Source organism: Arachis ipaensis, chromosome B8 (assembly GCF_059453495.1).
Source record: "Arachis ipaensis isolate K30076 ecotype BB chromosome B8, ASM5945349v1, whole genome shotgun sequence".
Classification (NCBI taxonomy): domain Eukaryota; kingdom Viridiplantae; phylum Streptophyta; class Magnoliopsida; order Fabales; family Fabaceae; genus Arachis; species Arachis ipaensis.
The window spans coordinates 123428006-123443017 of NC_142443.1; the positions used below are offsets into that span (position 1 = coordinate 123428006).

General features: G+C 35.7%; 1 protein-coding gene across 1 annotated transcript; it reads left to right on the forward strand.

The window, feature by feature from the left end:
* The first annotated feature begins 10863 nt into the window (after nucleotides 1-10863).
* On the forward strand, nucleotides 10864-14009 carry LOC107614024 (2,3-bisphosphoglycerate-dependent phosphoglycerate mutase). The gene is made up of 3 exons (XM_016316233.3): nucleotides 10864-11069; nucleotides 11164-11216; nucleotides 13676-14009. Exons 1-3 carry the CDS (start codon nucleotides 10979-10981, stop codon nucleotides 13796-13798), a joined length of 267 nt encoding a protein of 88 aa, XP_016171719.1. The 5' UTR covers nucleotides 10864-10978; the 3' UTR covers nucleotides 13799-14009.
* Nucleotides 14010-15012: the final 1003 nt, after the last annotated feature.

Below are 15012 nucleotides of genomic sequence, written 5' to 3' on the forward strand. Positions count from 1 at the left end.
ATTCCTTGCACCATTGGAGAAGTCGGCATTCAGAGAGCTTTATGTGATCTTAGAGCTAGCATCAACCTCATGCCACTTTCAGTGATGAAAAAGCTTCAAATTGAGGAGGTAAAACCTACTCGTATTTCTCTTCAACTTGCTGATCTTTCTATTAAATTACCTGTGGGTGTGGTTGAAGATTTACTTGTTAAAGTAGGACCATTTATTTTTCCTGTTGATTTTGTTATATTAGACATGGAAGAGGAGGTAAAACCCTCTATTATACTTGGTAGACCATTTTTAGCTACAGGTAGAGCTCTGATTGATGTGCAAAAGGGTGAATTAATCCTGAGGGTCAATGAAGAACAGGTGGTCCTAAATGTTTTTGAAGCTCTCAAGCACCCTAATGATTCTGAGGGGTGTATGAAAATAGATGTTATTGAACCACTTGTTCAAGAAGTACTGGAAGCTAAGGTACTTGATGATGTTCTGGACCCTATTTCTGACTACGAATTAGTTGAAGTTGATGATTCACCACCCCAAAAGGAGCTGATGAACACGCCAATCAAGGAGGAGGAAGCCCCCAAGCTTGAGCTCAAACCCTTACCCCCTTCTCTGAAATATGTATTCTTGGGTGAAAATGATTCATATCCAGTAATTATTAGCTCTTTCCTGAAGCCTGAAGAGGAAGAGGCGCTTGTTTCAGTGCTCAAGAGCTATAAAACAGCTCTTGGGTAGACCATTAGTGACTTGAAAGGGATTAGTCCAACCAAGTGTATGCACAAGATCCTCCTTGAAGATGATGCCAAACCAGTTGTGCAACCACAAAGGAGACTCAATCCAACTATGAAAGAGGTGGTCCAAAAAGAGGTAGTTCCCAAGAAAGGAGGGATGACAGTGATCAAGAATGAAAAGAATAAGCTTATTCCTACAAGAACAGTCACAGGATGGAGAATGTGCATAGACTACAGGTGGCTCAACACTGCTACAAGGAAAGATCATTTCCCCCTGCCTTTCATTGATCAGATGCTTGAGAGGTTAGCTGGTCATGCTTTTTATTATTTTCTAGATGGATATTCTGGATATAATCAAATTACAGTGGACCCTCAAGATCAAGAGAAGACAGCATTCACATGTCCCTTTGGAGGATTTGCCTACAGGAGAATGCCATTTAGACTTTGCAATGCTCCAGCAACTTTTCAGAGGTGTATGCTTTCAATTTTTCTGATATGGTTGAAAAGTTTATTGAGATATTTATGGATGACTTTTCTATTTTTGGTAATTCTTTTGAATCCTGTCTTAAACATTTATCTCTTGTCTTGAAACGGTGTCAAGAATCAAACCTTGTTTTAAATTAGGAAAAATGCCATTTTATGGTTACAGAAGGCATTGTTCTTGGACACCGGATTTCAAGTAAGGGGATTGAGGTAGATAGAGCAAAGGTGGAGGTAATTGAAAAATTACCACCACCGACTAATGTTAAGGCAATTAGGAGTTTCTTGGGTCATGCAGGATTTTATAGAAGATTTATAAAGGATTTTTCTAAAATTGCTAAACCATTGAGCAACCTGTTGGTTGTTGATGTTCCTTTTATCTTTGATTCTGATTGTCTACATGCTTTTGAAACTCTGAAAGCAAACCTTACCTCTGCTCCCATTATAGCTCCCCCTGACTGGGATTTACCATTTGAATTAATGTATGATGCTAGTGATTTTGCTATAGGAGCTGTTTTAGGACAGCGGCATGGTAAGCTTGTACATGTCATTTATTATGCCAGTCGTGTATTAAATGATGCTAAAAAAAATTACACAACTACAGAAAAAGAATTATTAATTGTTGTGTATGCTGTTGATAAGTTTAGGTCCTATTTACTTGGTTCTAAGGTTATTATTTATACTGACCATGCTTCTTTGAAGTACCTTCTAACCAAGCAGGATTCTAAATCAAGATTAATCAGATGGGTATTGCTCCTTCAAGAGTTTGATATTGAGATAAAAGACAGGAAAGGGTCAGAAAATCAAGTAGCTGACCATCTCTCCAGAATTGAGCCTGAAGTAGGAGTACAACCACCCACAGCTGTGACTAAGACGTTTCCAGATGAACAACTGTTCCTCATTCAACAGGCTCCATGGTTTGCAGATATTGCAAATTATAAAGCCATGAATTTTATTCCAAGGGAGTACAGCAGGCAACAAGTAAAGAAGCTATTAACTGATGCAAAGTACTACATTTGGGAGGAACCATACCTTTTTAAAAGGTGTTCAGATGGTATAATAAGGAGATGTGTCCCAGATAAAGAAACACAGCATATTCTTTGGCACTTTCATGGTTCTGAGTATGGAGGCCACTTTGGTAGAGAAAGGACAGCTACAAAGGTCCTTCAAAGCGGGTTCTACTGGCCTACCCTCTTCAGAGATTCAAGAGAATTTGTGAAGCACTGTGACATATGTGCAAAAGCCACAAATCTCACTGCCAATCACGAAATTCCACAGCAGGGGATTCTTGAGGTTCAGTTGTTTGATGTGTGGGGTATTGATTTCATGGGACCTTTTTCACCCTCACATTCAAACAACTATATTCTAGTGGCAGTTGATTATGTGTCCAAGTGGGTGGAAGCTGTGGCTCTACCCACTAATGATGCCAAGGTGGTAATGAGCTTTCTTTAGAGGTATATCTTTAGCCGGTTTGGCGTCCCAAGGACACTCATTAGTGATGGAGGAAGTCACTTTTGTAACAGACAGCTGGATTCTCTTCTGCACAGATATGGAGTCCGTCATAAGGTGGCAACCCCTATCACCCTCAGACGAGTGGACAGGTTGAAGTTTCCAACAGGGAACTTAAGAGAATTCTAGAGAAGACCATCAGCATTTCAAGAAAGGACTGATCTAGGAAGCTTGATGATGCTCTCTAGGCATACCGGACAGTGTACAAGACTCCAATTGGCATGTCCCCTTATCAGTTAGTCTATGGCAAAGCCTGTTACTTACCAGTTGAGTTAGAGCACAAGGCTTACTGGGCAATCAGAAATCTGAATCTTGATTCAGAAGCTGCAGGAATTAAGCGGATGCTTCAGTTGAATGAGCTTGATGAATTCAGATACTCAGCCTATGAGAATGCCAAGCTCTATAAGGAGAGAACCAAGCTACTGCATGACAAGAAGATTGCCATCAGAGTCTTTGAGCCAGGACAAAGAGTGCTTCTGTATAATTCAAGACTCAGATTCTTTCCCAGGAAGCTGAAATCCCGGTGGTCAGGACCGTTTGTGGTTACCAGAGCTCTCCATATGGTCATGTGGAAGTACAGGAAGAGAATTCTGACAGGAAGTTTACAGTGAATGGCCAGAGGTTGAAGCACTATCTTGGAGGCGAGATTGATCGCCAGAGGTCCACTCATCTGCTGAACTAGCAGAACTGATCGTCAAGCTAGTGACGTTAAAGAAGCGCTTGTTGGGAGGCAACCTGATAATTTCGTATCCTTAGCTATTTTTCGTAGTAGTAGTTTTCTTCCTTATTTGATTTTTTTTACTAAGTTTTTACTATTTTTTTCAAATCATGCAGCTATCTTAGAACAGGAGCCGGACGGTATCTAAAAAAAAAAGAGAGAAAGAGAGAGCACACGACGCGCAATCGTCGCTGACGCGTACGCGTCAGTCAGGTGTGCGTGAAAAATAACTTTGAACAGAGAGTTGCGCGGGAATGATGCGAAAATGATGCCTCTAGCACAAACAAACCCACGCGTACGCGTACTCCACGCGTGCGCGTCAATCATGATTTTGGCACTCCACGCGTCCGTGTCATCGAAGCGTACGCGTGACTTCGCAAATCGGTGTAAAAGGTGTTTTGGCAGAGAGTTGTGATGGCTTGGGGCTGGAAGTGTTCTAAAAGCACAAAATTGCCCACGCGTATGCGTCCCTGACGCGTGCGCGTCATTTGACCAAACAACCATCCACGCGTGCGCGTGCATGACGCGAACGCGTCGTATGCCAAATTTGGTTCCCTAGCCACGCGAACAAAGAGTTGCGCGTGCGCACGGCTGGCTTCGCGCGAATCGCGCAAAAACCAGGGCACGCGGATGCGTGCCTGACGCTGACGCGTCATTAAGGAAGTTTCGCGACCCACGCGTACGCGTGCCGTATGCGTACGCGTCGCCTGCGCCGCACACCTCCACCAGTTCGCCGCCAGTTTTTTTTAATTTCTTTTATTCTCTCTCCCAAATCCTAATTCTCTCTTGTTCTTTTATCCTTTTATTCTTATTTCAGTATAATATTTGTTTCTTTTTATTTTCAGTTCTTCTTTGCTTGAGGACAAGCAAACCTTTAAGTTTGGTGTTGACGCTTCGCTTATAGGGTTTTCTGTCTATTCTGATGGCACCAAAGGGAGGCGAATCATCTTCACAAAGGAGCACAACCTGAAGAATAAAACGACCGCTCGGATAATTAAGGTGGTTGAGTTCCTTTCATTTTTTTCTTCCCGTTTTTATTATGTTATGTTTCGGTTTTCTGCTATTTTGCTTTGTTTGCTGTATGATCCTTTATTAGTAGATTCATAGATTATAGTTTAATTTTTCTGTTAAGTAATTTAATCCTAAAAGATGTCTCATATATTGCCCACTAAGCTTGAAATCAAAAAGAAAGAAGAACAGATGTAGTGCATGAGAATTTGAGTTTAATTTTTAGAGTAGTCTCACTTACTTAGATGTGGTGTTATTTTCTATGATTCTGGATGAATACTTGAACAGTGCATATTTTTGATAGTGAAGTTTATGAATGTTAAAATTGTTGGCTCTTGAAAGAATGATGAAAAAGAGAAATGTTATTGATAATCTGAAAAATCATAAAATTGATTCTTGAAGCAAGAAAAAGCAGTGAAAAACACAAAGCTTGTGGAAAAAAATAAAATAAAATAAAATAAAGAAAAAGAAAAAAAAAAGCAAGCAGAAAAAGCCAATAACCCTTTAAACTAAAAGGCAAAGGGTAAAAAGGATCCAAGACTTTGAGCATTAATGGATAGGAGGGCCCAAAGGAATAAAATCCTGGCCTAAGCGGCTAAATCAAGCTATCCCTAACCATGTGCTTGTGGCGTGAAGGTGTCAAGTGAAAAGCTTGAGACTGAGCGGTTAAAGTCGTGATCCAAAGCAAAAAGAGTGTGCTTAAGAACTCTAGGTACCTCTAACTGGGGACTCTAGCAAAGCTGAGTCACAATCTGAAAAGGTTCACCCAGTTATGTGTCTGTGGCATTTATGTATCCGGTGGTAATACTGGAAAATAAAATGCTTAGGGTCACAGCCAAGACTCATAAAGTAGCTGTGTTCAAGAATCAACATACTGAACTAGGATAATCAATAACACTATCTGAATTCTGAGTTCCTATGGATGCCAATCATTCTGAACTTCAAAGAATAAAGTGAGATGCTAAAACTATTCAGGATTGCAGTTGTAAACCCCACTATAAGAAGAGACATGAGCTTAGTCGAACTCTCATTCTCATGCAAATTCACATCCTAAGCTTATATTAGTTTTGGTTGCTTGAGGACAAGCAACAGTTTAAGTTTGGTGTTGTCGATGCGTGAGCATCTTTCCTATCTTTTCCTAGTAAATTTGCATCTAAATTGTTGAATTTAATAAAGAATTAATTATATTTTAGCCACTATGGATGCTATTTTGAGTTTTGGGCAATACTGTATATTTTAGGTAGCATTCGGCTGGATTTGATGGAGTTTCTGCAGCACAAGAATCAAAGGAGATGGCAGCGAGGAGCAACGCGTACGCGTGCCTGACGCGTGCGCGTGATTTGGAAGTATCCATGGCGACGCGTGCGCTTGACTGACGCGTACGCGTAATTTGAAGATTTGCTCAGCCACGCGTGCGCGTGACTGACGCGTACGCGTGACTCGCGGAAAAAGACCATTGACGCGTGCGCGTGACCGATGCGTACGCGTGACATGCGCAACGTGCAAAAAACGCAGAAAGACATTGGGGGCGATTTCTGGGCTGTTTTGACCCAGTTTTCAGCCCAGAAAACACATATTAGAAGCTGCAGAATGGACAAATCAAGTGGTCCCCACCCATCAGCTGAAGACTTGTTAATTAATTCGAATTTAAATTCAAATTTGATTTTTAAATAGGAAAAGATATTATTTTAATTTTAATTTTAGAAATTTGATTTTTAAATTATTAGGATTAGTTATAAAAGGGGATTCAGATCCATTAGATTAAAAGGAGTACATTTTACCTGAATTCTTATTTTCTCTTTGCCATGAGCAACTAAACCTCTATTGTTAAGGTTAGGAGCTCTGTCTATTTGTATGGATTGCTTTTATTATTTTTTCTATTTTAATTTATGTATGGATTTATATTTAAGAATTATTTTCGTTCTTTATTTTATGAATTTGGGTGGAATGGAAGTATGACCCTCTTTCTAAATGCGTTCTTGTATAACTTGGAAAAGCTCTTTACTTGAACAACAGCTTGAAAATATATTCTCCTAAACTTCTAATTTATCTGGATTTAATAGGATACGTGACATATAATCCTTTTATGTTTGGGTAATTAGGATTTCTGTGGCATATAACTAGAATTGAACTTTACCCCTTAATTGGAATTAATTGACCAAGGAATTGGCTGTTGATGAATTTTAGAGAAGGCTAGGAAGGTCTAAGGAATTAGGGTCTAGTCACATATAGTTTGCCATAAATTAAAATCTACATGATTAAAATAAAATAATAAGAAAAGTCAATCCGAAAAATAGATAACTCTGAAACCTTAACTATTTCTTCATATTTTATTCCTCACCTATTCACCTGCCTGTCTTCAAACTCTTCTTTATTTTTTAATGCTTTTGAACTTCCAAACACTATTTTCTGTTTGTCTAACTAATCCTATCAAACACTATTGTTGCTTAATCCATCAATCCTCGTGGGATTGACCCTTACTCACGTAAGATATTACTTGGTACGACCCGGTGCACTTGGCGGTTAGTTTGTGGGTTATAAATTCCGCATCAAGTATCATGGACAATATCAAATTTATATTGGTAATAGTTCAGGTATTAAAATTCAGCATATTGGTAATTCATATTTGCATCATAAACCAATAAAAAAAGATATTATTTGTATGGTTTACTACATGTTCTCTCAATTGCACATAACCTTGTTAGTGTATCCAAATTTGCTAGAGATAATAATGTGTATTTTTTATTTTGGCCTGATGTTTATTTTGTGAAATCTCAGGATACCAAGGAAGTACTTCTCCAAGGCACAACAATTAATGGAATGTATCATTTTGAAAAAGTGTCTCTTCCTAAATCAGACTTTAGACAATTTAATACACAAATTTTTGTTGCTCAAACTTTAACATTGGATGTTTACCACAAAAGATTTGGTCATCTAGTTTTATCAATTGTGAAGTCTATTGTAACTAATTATTCATTACCTCTGAATAATAAAAATGCTTCTGATTCTAGTGTATGTGAACATTGCTGCTTAGCAAAATCTCATAAGTTACCTTACTCTCCATCTAATACTACTTATGATTGTCTTTTATCATTGATTGTTTCTGATATTTGAGGGCCATCCCCAATCACTGCTCATACAGGTATTAGATATTATGCTTCATTCATTGATGTGTATTCAAGACACACTATAATATATTTTTTAAGAAACAAGTCACAAATCTTTAGTGTATTTAAATTGTACAAAATCCAGATGAAAAAATAGTTAGATTACTCTATTAAAGCACTTCAAACTGATAATGCTAGAGAATATCTATCTTACACATTTATTGAATTTTTACAACAAAAAAAAATTATTCATAGACTCATCACTTGTCCCCATACCCCTCAACAGAATGGATTAGCAGAAAGAAAAAATAGGCATATAGTCGAAACTGCTTTAGTTTTATTATTTACTGCTACACTTCCTTTAACTCTATGGAATGAGGCTTTTGCAACCTCGGTATATTTGATAAATCGCATGCCTTCATATGTTACAGGTTATAAATAACCTTTTGAACTATTTTATCATCATAAACCTGATTATACTTTCTTAAAAATCTTTGGATGTTTATGTTTTCCTCACACTAGACCATACATTGCTTATAAATTGGAATACAGATCTGAATCCTGTTTATTTTTAGGTTATGCTTTGAATAAAAAAGGATATAGGTGTCTCACTAAAAGTGAAAAAATAATTATCTCTAGAGATGTAATTTTTCATGAATATCAATCTTCATCTCACTCTTTTTTTTTTCTACTACTATTAATGAAACTTACACTAGCAATGCTATTGCTTTAGATTTTTTTACCTCAGATTGCATCCATTCATCCTTCTTCTGTTGATCCTTTATTTTTAATGCCCAAACTCAATTCTGGTGATACACATCATAGTGAGGAACATGAACAAATACATCCAATGCAGACAATTTCACAGGCTAATGGGACAGCAACTTCTACCCAAGATTTCATACCGATTACTTATACTCATATTGATTTGCCTTTTTCCTCAAACCCCCAATTTACAACCACTCTTTTAGAAAATATCCATCCAATGCAAACAAGGTCCAAGACAGGTAATAGAACTTCAAAAATTCTTCAGGTAGCAAAATTCTCAGTCTCTTCTAATTTTGATTTATTGCCTAAAAGTATTCAAAGTGCTTTCCACAATCCCTTATGGAGAGATGTTATGCTCACGGAATATAAAGCACTATTATATCACAATACATGGTCCTTAGTTGAATTACCTGACAATGAAAAAGTAGTTAGTTGTAAGTGGATATTTGCTGATAAAAAGAATGCAAAAGGTGAGATCATAAGACATAAAGCTAGGTTGGTTACAAAAGGTTTTCTTCAAACTGTTGGAATTCATTTTGATCAAAATTTTTCACCTGTTATTAAATCAGTTACAATTAGGATGATTTTAACCATTGCTTTATTAAAAGGTTGAAAAATTCAACAATATGATTTTCACAATGCATTTTTAAAATGGAACTCTTCATGAAACTATTTTTATGTCCCAGCCTCCAGGTTTCTATCACTCTAATCCTAAACTTGTATGCAAATTAAATAAAGCCATCTATAGCCTTAAACAAGCCCCAAGGGCCTGGTACTTAACAATTACTTCCACCCTTTAATCTTTTGGCTTTACAATAACAAAATCTGATCCCTCCCTTTTTATTAGATATACTACTACTTCTACTATTTATTTTCTTATTTATGTTGATGATATGCTTGTCACTGGAGATAATGAAACTGAAATAAAAACTGTTCTTAGCAAACTTCATTCTACCTTTTTATTGAAGGATTTAGGTGAGCTCAACTTTTTCTTAGGTATAGAAGTTATAACACATTCCACTTCCTTAATTTCTTTGAACCAAACTAAATATATACATAACATTTTAACACGTGCTGGCATGAATGAATCCAAACCAAGCATGACTCCAATAGTAAGCTCTCTTAGATTGATTGCCAATGCTAGAACTCCTTTTGAAAATCCAATTTTATATCGCTCCATAGTGGGCGGGTTGCAGTATACAACAATTACACGACCTGATATCAGTTTTTCAGTGAATAAACTGAGTCAATTTATGTCCAACCCCTGCAAAGAACATTGGGTTGCAGTTAAACAAGTCCTGAGATACTTGGCAAGTACTGTTAAGCTCAAATTGTAATTTTTTAGATGCACTGATTTACGATTTTTGCTTTTTCAGACTCAGATTGGACGAGTGATCTTGATGATAGAAAATCTACAACTGAATTTTGTGTGTACTATAGTTCAAATTTGGTATCTTGGAAGAGTAGCAAATAACCCACGGTCAGTCGAAACTCAACTGAGGCTGAATATAGAGCCCTGACAGCAGTGTTCATGGAACTCATTTGGATTCAAAATCTTCTGGCTGAATTGCATCAGCTTTGCCCAGCTTTTCCCACCGTATTTTGTGACAATATTTCAGCTGTGCTGCTTGCTTATAATCCAATCCTACATAATCAGACTAAACACTTTGAGTTGGATCTCTATTTTGTTTGGGATAAGGTGATCAAAAGCTCTACAATATTAGTTACTTTTGAACTAGAGTTAATAACTTCTAGAGTCTTAATATTTATGTATAAATAAGACTCTTCAATTTTCTGTATAGAATACACATTAATAGTTAACATTTATTTTTTTTTTCTCTTTGGTATTGTTCTCTGCTTTATATAGACTTTATTTTCACATTTAACATGAAAACTTTCGTTACACCGCCCATTTTTATTTTTTTAAAAAAATTCCTATAAAATTGCCTTAATTTTTTTGTTGGAGGACGAAATTGCCAAAGTAAAAACAATTTAATTTTATAATAACCTATGAAGCACGGGCATTTCGCTGAGTTATTGTGTCCGCCTGTTGGACACATTTCGGATACGACACTCACCGACACTCGTCCGACACGCGTGTCTGCTGTGTCCAACCGTGTCTTAATAAAAAATAAAAAAATTTTCTTCGGACACATCTGGACACACCTAAATACGATGACGTGTCAGTCACAAAAAAAAAATACCATGACGTATCTGCGTGTCCAGTCTTATTCTTAACATATATTCTTAAAATAAATTTATATATAGCATATATTATTATTTATTAAAATAAAAAATATTTTAAATACTTGATATAATTAAAATAAGACATTAAAAATAATTAAAAATTTTAATTTATATTTTAATATCAATAAAATATCAAAATATCATTACAATTTATCTAAAAAAATATTTTATATTTTATATATATGCGTATTCTCGTATCATTTAAGATTTTAAAATTCGCGTGTCGGTGTGTTATGTGTCATATCGTGTCCCATGTCAATGTCCGTGCATCGTACATAATATCATAATCGGTTATTGACTTTTTTTTCAAGCATTAAAAAGAAAATTGTGCAAGCTTTCTTTTAAGATGTTGCAGAGACTAAAACCCTAACGTCAGTCCTGAGTTCCGACTCAAAAACCCTTGCAAGTGGAATCAGAGGCAGAACGAGATGACACAGAAATCTAATCTTTTCAAAGGGCAAAAGAAGAATAAATCAGTCCCTCCCAATCGCCATGGAAAAGCGCCGTCTGTTCGCAAAGGTACTTTCTTCTATCTCTCTATTATTCACGCACACAGTGATTCAATGGAAGGCCTATCTTAATTAATAGGTTACCGTTTCGTTCGGTATTATAGGGAAGAGATTCGTTAAGCCATCAAAGTTAACAAAGGAGATGGATGCCGATCGTGTAAGTTCCTTTCTCTTTTTTTTTTTCTTTAAATTATTTTTTGAATGTTAATTATGTATTTGCATTGATTTATTTCTTTTTTAATCGTTGTTCAGTTTAAAAAGAAAAAGAAAAAGAAAAAATAGTTTAGCTGGAACTCCAGATGTTGCTAACGATTGCCCTACTCGACGAGGTTTCTAGGAGAGTAATAAAAAAAATCGATTTATTTAATGCTTTGAAACTTGAAGTTTTTTTCTTTTAGTTTTTCCGCACAACTTCCAGTTTTATTCCTAATTCAAGAGTGTAGAACCCTAATTTTTTGGATAAAAACATATATTCTAATTTCGATTAACTAAGCTAGTAAACATATTAACAGTCATAAATGATAATTTAGAAATGGCAGAAGGTCACTGCTAGCAATCCCATTAACTCTGTTGGAATATTGGATTCTTTATGGTTGCTAAGGGAAGGTTGGTTTTGGGAGGAAGGAAGAGTGCTAGATCTTTGTAGCAATGTATCTGTATGCAGCTGTTTGAGTATCTGGTTATGATGTAGTAATCATATCTTCACAGGTTTTCAGACAAGCAAAGATTTTTGGGATGGGGTTTAGGCATTTGGCCTCCGGGATTTCCATATTTTTCTTCAAATTCTTTCCCCTGGCCTTTTCACGCATTGTTCTTGCATAATGCTGTTGTTTGTCAATTTTCTCAGCATGTCGTTCTTGCAGCTTCCTCTTTTATGAACCTTGAATGATAGAGATGTTAATGAAGTAGAGTCCCTCTTTTGCCATTTAAACTTACTTCTCCAAGGACCTTAACAGTAGAACTTGGATTCACTCTCGACTTTTTTGCTTGCAACTATTTTCGATTCTTGACTTCTCCTCCCAACGTAGAAAGAGTTATCTTTGATACGTTCATTTAGAAATTTAAATGTCCCTCTAAGGTCAAAAGCTTTGGCGTACTTTGTCCCCAAACCTGTAATTAATGTGTGGTTGAGATTTTGAGTTGGGAGTTCATGTGTTTTTCTTGGCGTTGCATTACAGTGAGATTTTTTGGGGTTAGGCTTTCTGTTATCTAGGTTTTACTTATGGTCACAGTTTAAATTTTACTCACTAAGTTCAGATGTTTTGACTCACGTAATGAAGCAAACATTTTGTTGCAGTTTAGTTTTGTAGTGCATTTGGTTTTGAAATGAAATTCCAGGGTTTTTAATTATTTGTTTCAAGTAATAATGATCTTATTTGGGATATGATTACTTTTTTGCGAATTGGGATCCCTTTTAGACAAAGTGCCATCTTACATATGTTGAGAGGGAAAAGCTATGATTCACTCACTTTTAACTCTAGCTTGTTCTTATTCATGTACAGAGGATCTGTTTCTCTTCAGGAATTTCTGTTATAGACCCTATGTAGGTTTAAGGGAAAGAAATAGAAAGTAGCTTTTTTTCAGAAAAGGGGGGGGGGGGGTCTTGTGACTAACTTTTCCAGCTTGGCAGAGTAGTGGTGGATGGCCATTTTATCAGAGGAGAGAGAAACGAGATTGTCTATAGAGGAGGCGAGTTAGAGGGATTCATTTTGCCAATTAGGCTTGTTAGGGTAGTGGTGTATGGCCATTTTATTCTGCGTATTTCTTACTGCCTTCCCTAATACATTTTCAGAGGCAAGAATAATATCTCAATGATATCATTCAGCTCCACTGCTTCTATTCCATCTTCTATTCTATACTCTATTATCTGTTTTATCTTTTAGTTGAGCTACAATGATAATAGGATCTTACAGTTTCGTATCTCAGTGCACATTTGCATTAGGGATTTTTGTTGTTCTCCTCAGTACCCATTTCTGTACTTTGAAGCTTAAACAAATTAGGCCACTCAACAAATTCAGCTCCACTGCTTCTATTCCATCTTCTATTCTATACACTATTATCTGTTTTATCTTTTAGTTGAGCTACAATGATAACAGGATCTTACAGTTTCATATCTCAGTGCACATTTGCATTAGGAATTTTTGTTGTCCTCCTCAGTACCCATTTCTGTATTTTGAATCTTAAACAAATTAGGCCACTCAACAACTTAAATTGCAAAGTGAGATTGGACATGGCATCTGGTGCATCCACTATATTATAGAATGTTAACCTTTATTGGAACATAAGTGTTGCTCAGTGTCTAGTGGCTTTTATGCAAATTTTTCCAGAAAAATTATATCGAAAGTTCGTGTAGATTTGCAGATATGTAATAGATTTTATAGTCCGACAAATGTAACGTCCATTTTGTATGGGGTTGTAGGATGTCTTCTTATCAGGTAGCGATTTCTGTGCTCAACAACATTCATATTTATAGGCTCACTTCCTCTATTTTTGTATCCTTTGGGATAATATATTTGCAATGATAGAACCTTTTTTTACCCCTGGTTTTCTTATCTCATGTCAAGCAATTTGGTCAAATTGTTGATTCTTGTTTTGTTTCAACCTTGGTAAAATTAGGAGGTGAGCAAGTTCATTAATCACTGCAATGAGATTAAAGCCGCTACTTTTGCTCAGAAGGATGGTGGCCAGCTAAGCATAGTTAAACTGCCACCGGAATCTGCAAGTGGTGCGAATAAATAGTTGATACGAAGGATGGTTTTGGTATTTGATTCTACATTGCATGTAACACAGCGAGTTTGTTGTGAATTGTGATGTCAGAGCAATTTGAATGCCTTTCTATCCATGTGTTTTTATTTTGTGGAGTATGTATTGTTGATAGTAACTGACTAAGTTTTCGTAACTCAATGGAAATTGTAGTCATTCAATGCTCATTTTCTAGTAATTTACTCCATATTTTTTGGCCTCCCTATTATGATTTATTTATCAATTTTTTCCCAAGTGCTGTCAAGTACAATTTCTCACCGAATAAGATTTTCTCTTGCAAATTGTTTGATTCAAGAGAAAATAAGCAAGAAAAACACGAGTGGAAATAAAATGGGTGGTAAAAACTAAAAAGACATTTTCTCCTGTCTGATTCACTACAGAAAATGATAAGACAAAAATTTAGTTGCGGGACCCATAAAAAAATTTTCTTGCCTCCATTAGAAAGAAAATATGAAGAAAGCAAGTTTAAAAGTTTTGTTTTCAACCGATTTGAGTTGATCGAGTAGTCAGATTACTAATTCACTTAAATAAGTGTTGGATATTCGAATCTCGCTTTGTATACAACGACAGACTTTTAAATGGAGTTTAGATTCGCGACAAATTAATGTTGAATTGAAAGATATCGTTGACAAAAAAAAGGGTTTATGTTTTCCAAATTTACTCTCAATTTTAACTCGTTTGATATATTTATATTTTCTTTTTATATTGTTTTAGTTTTTTACATCTAAATAATACAGAAAAAAATTATGTTTCTTCTTATTTTTTCTTCTTTTTATTTTCTTTTATTTTTATTTTTTTTTAATTTTCTATTACCATCCAAACAATGACCTAGGAAATAGATTATTTTAATTTTTTCTCCCTATATTCTTTTTAAGTGAGATCTAGACAAAATATAAAAAAAAAAATCTTATATGAAGAGAGATCATATTTAAAAATGTAATTTTGTGTTTTTAACTAGTAATACACAAATTAAATCTAGTTTTTGCAAAGGTATAAAAATCATGATAAAATATTTCCTTTTAATATTAAATAGATGCAAAAGCCAATGGCTAACCTGAGTAGGACCATCAAATGGTATTTTGAAAAATTTTAACTATAAAAGTAGGACCATCAAATGGACGCGTTTATATAAGTTTTGTGGGTTATACGGATTGGTTCATTTATCTTTTGTTTGTTTAAGGGCCTCAATT

What these genes read in the sequence shown, in the direction of transcription:
- LOC107614024 (XM_016316233.3), top strand. Translation starts at nt 10,979, where the DNA reads ATGACACAGAAATCTAATCTTTTCAAAGGGCAAAAGAAGAATAAATCA. An exon ending in AGCGCCGTCTGTTCGCAAAG is followed by an intron (nt 11,070 to 11,163) that starts GTACTTTCTTCT and finishes TCGGTATTATAG; the next exon opens with GGAAGAGATTCGTTAAGCCA. An exon ending in AGGAGATGGATGCCGATCGT is followed by an intron (nt 11,217 to 13,675) that starts GTAAGTTCCTTT and finishes TGGTAAAATTAG; the next exon opens with GAGGTGAGCAAGTTCATTAA.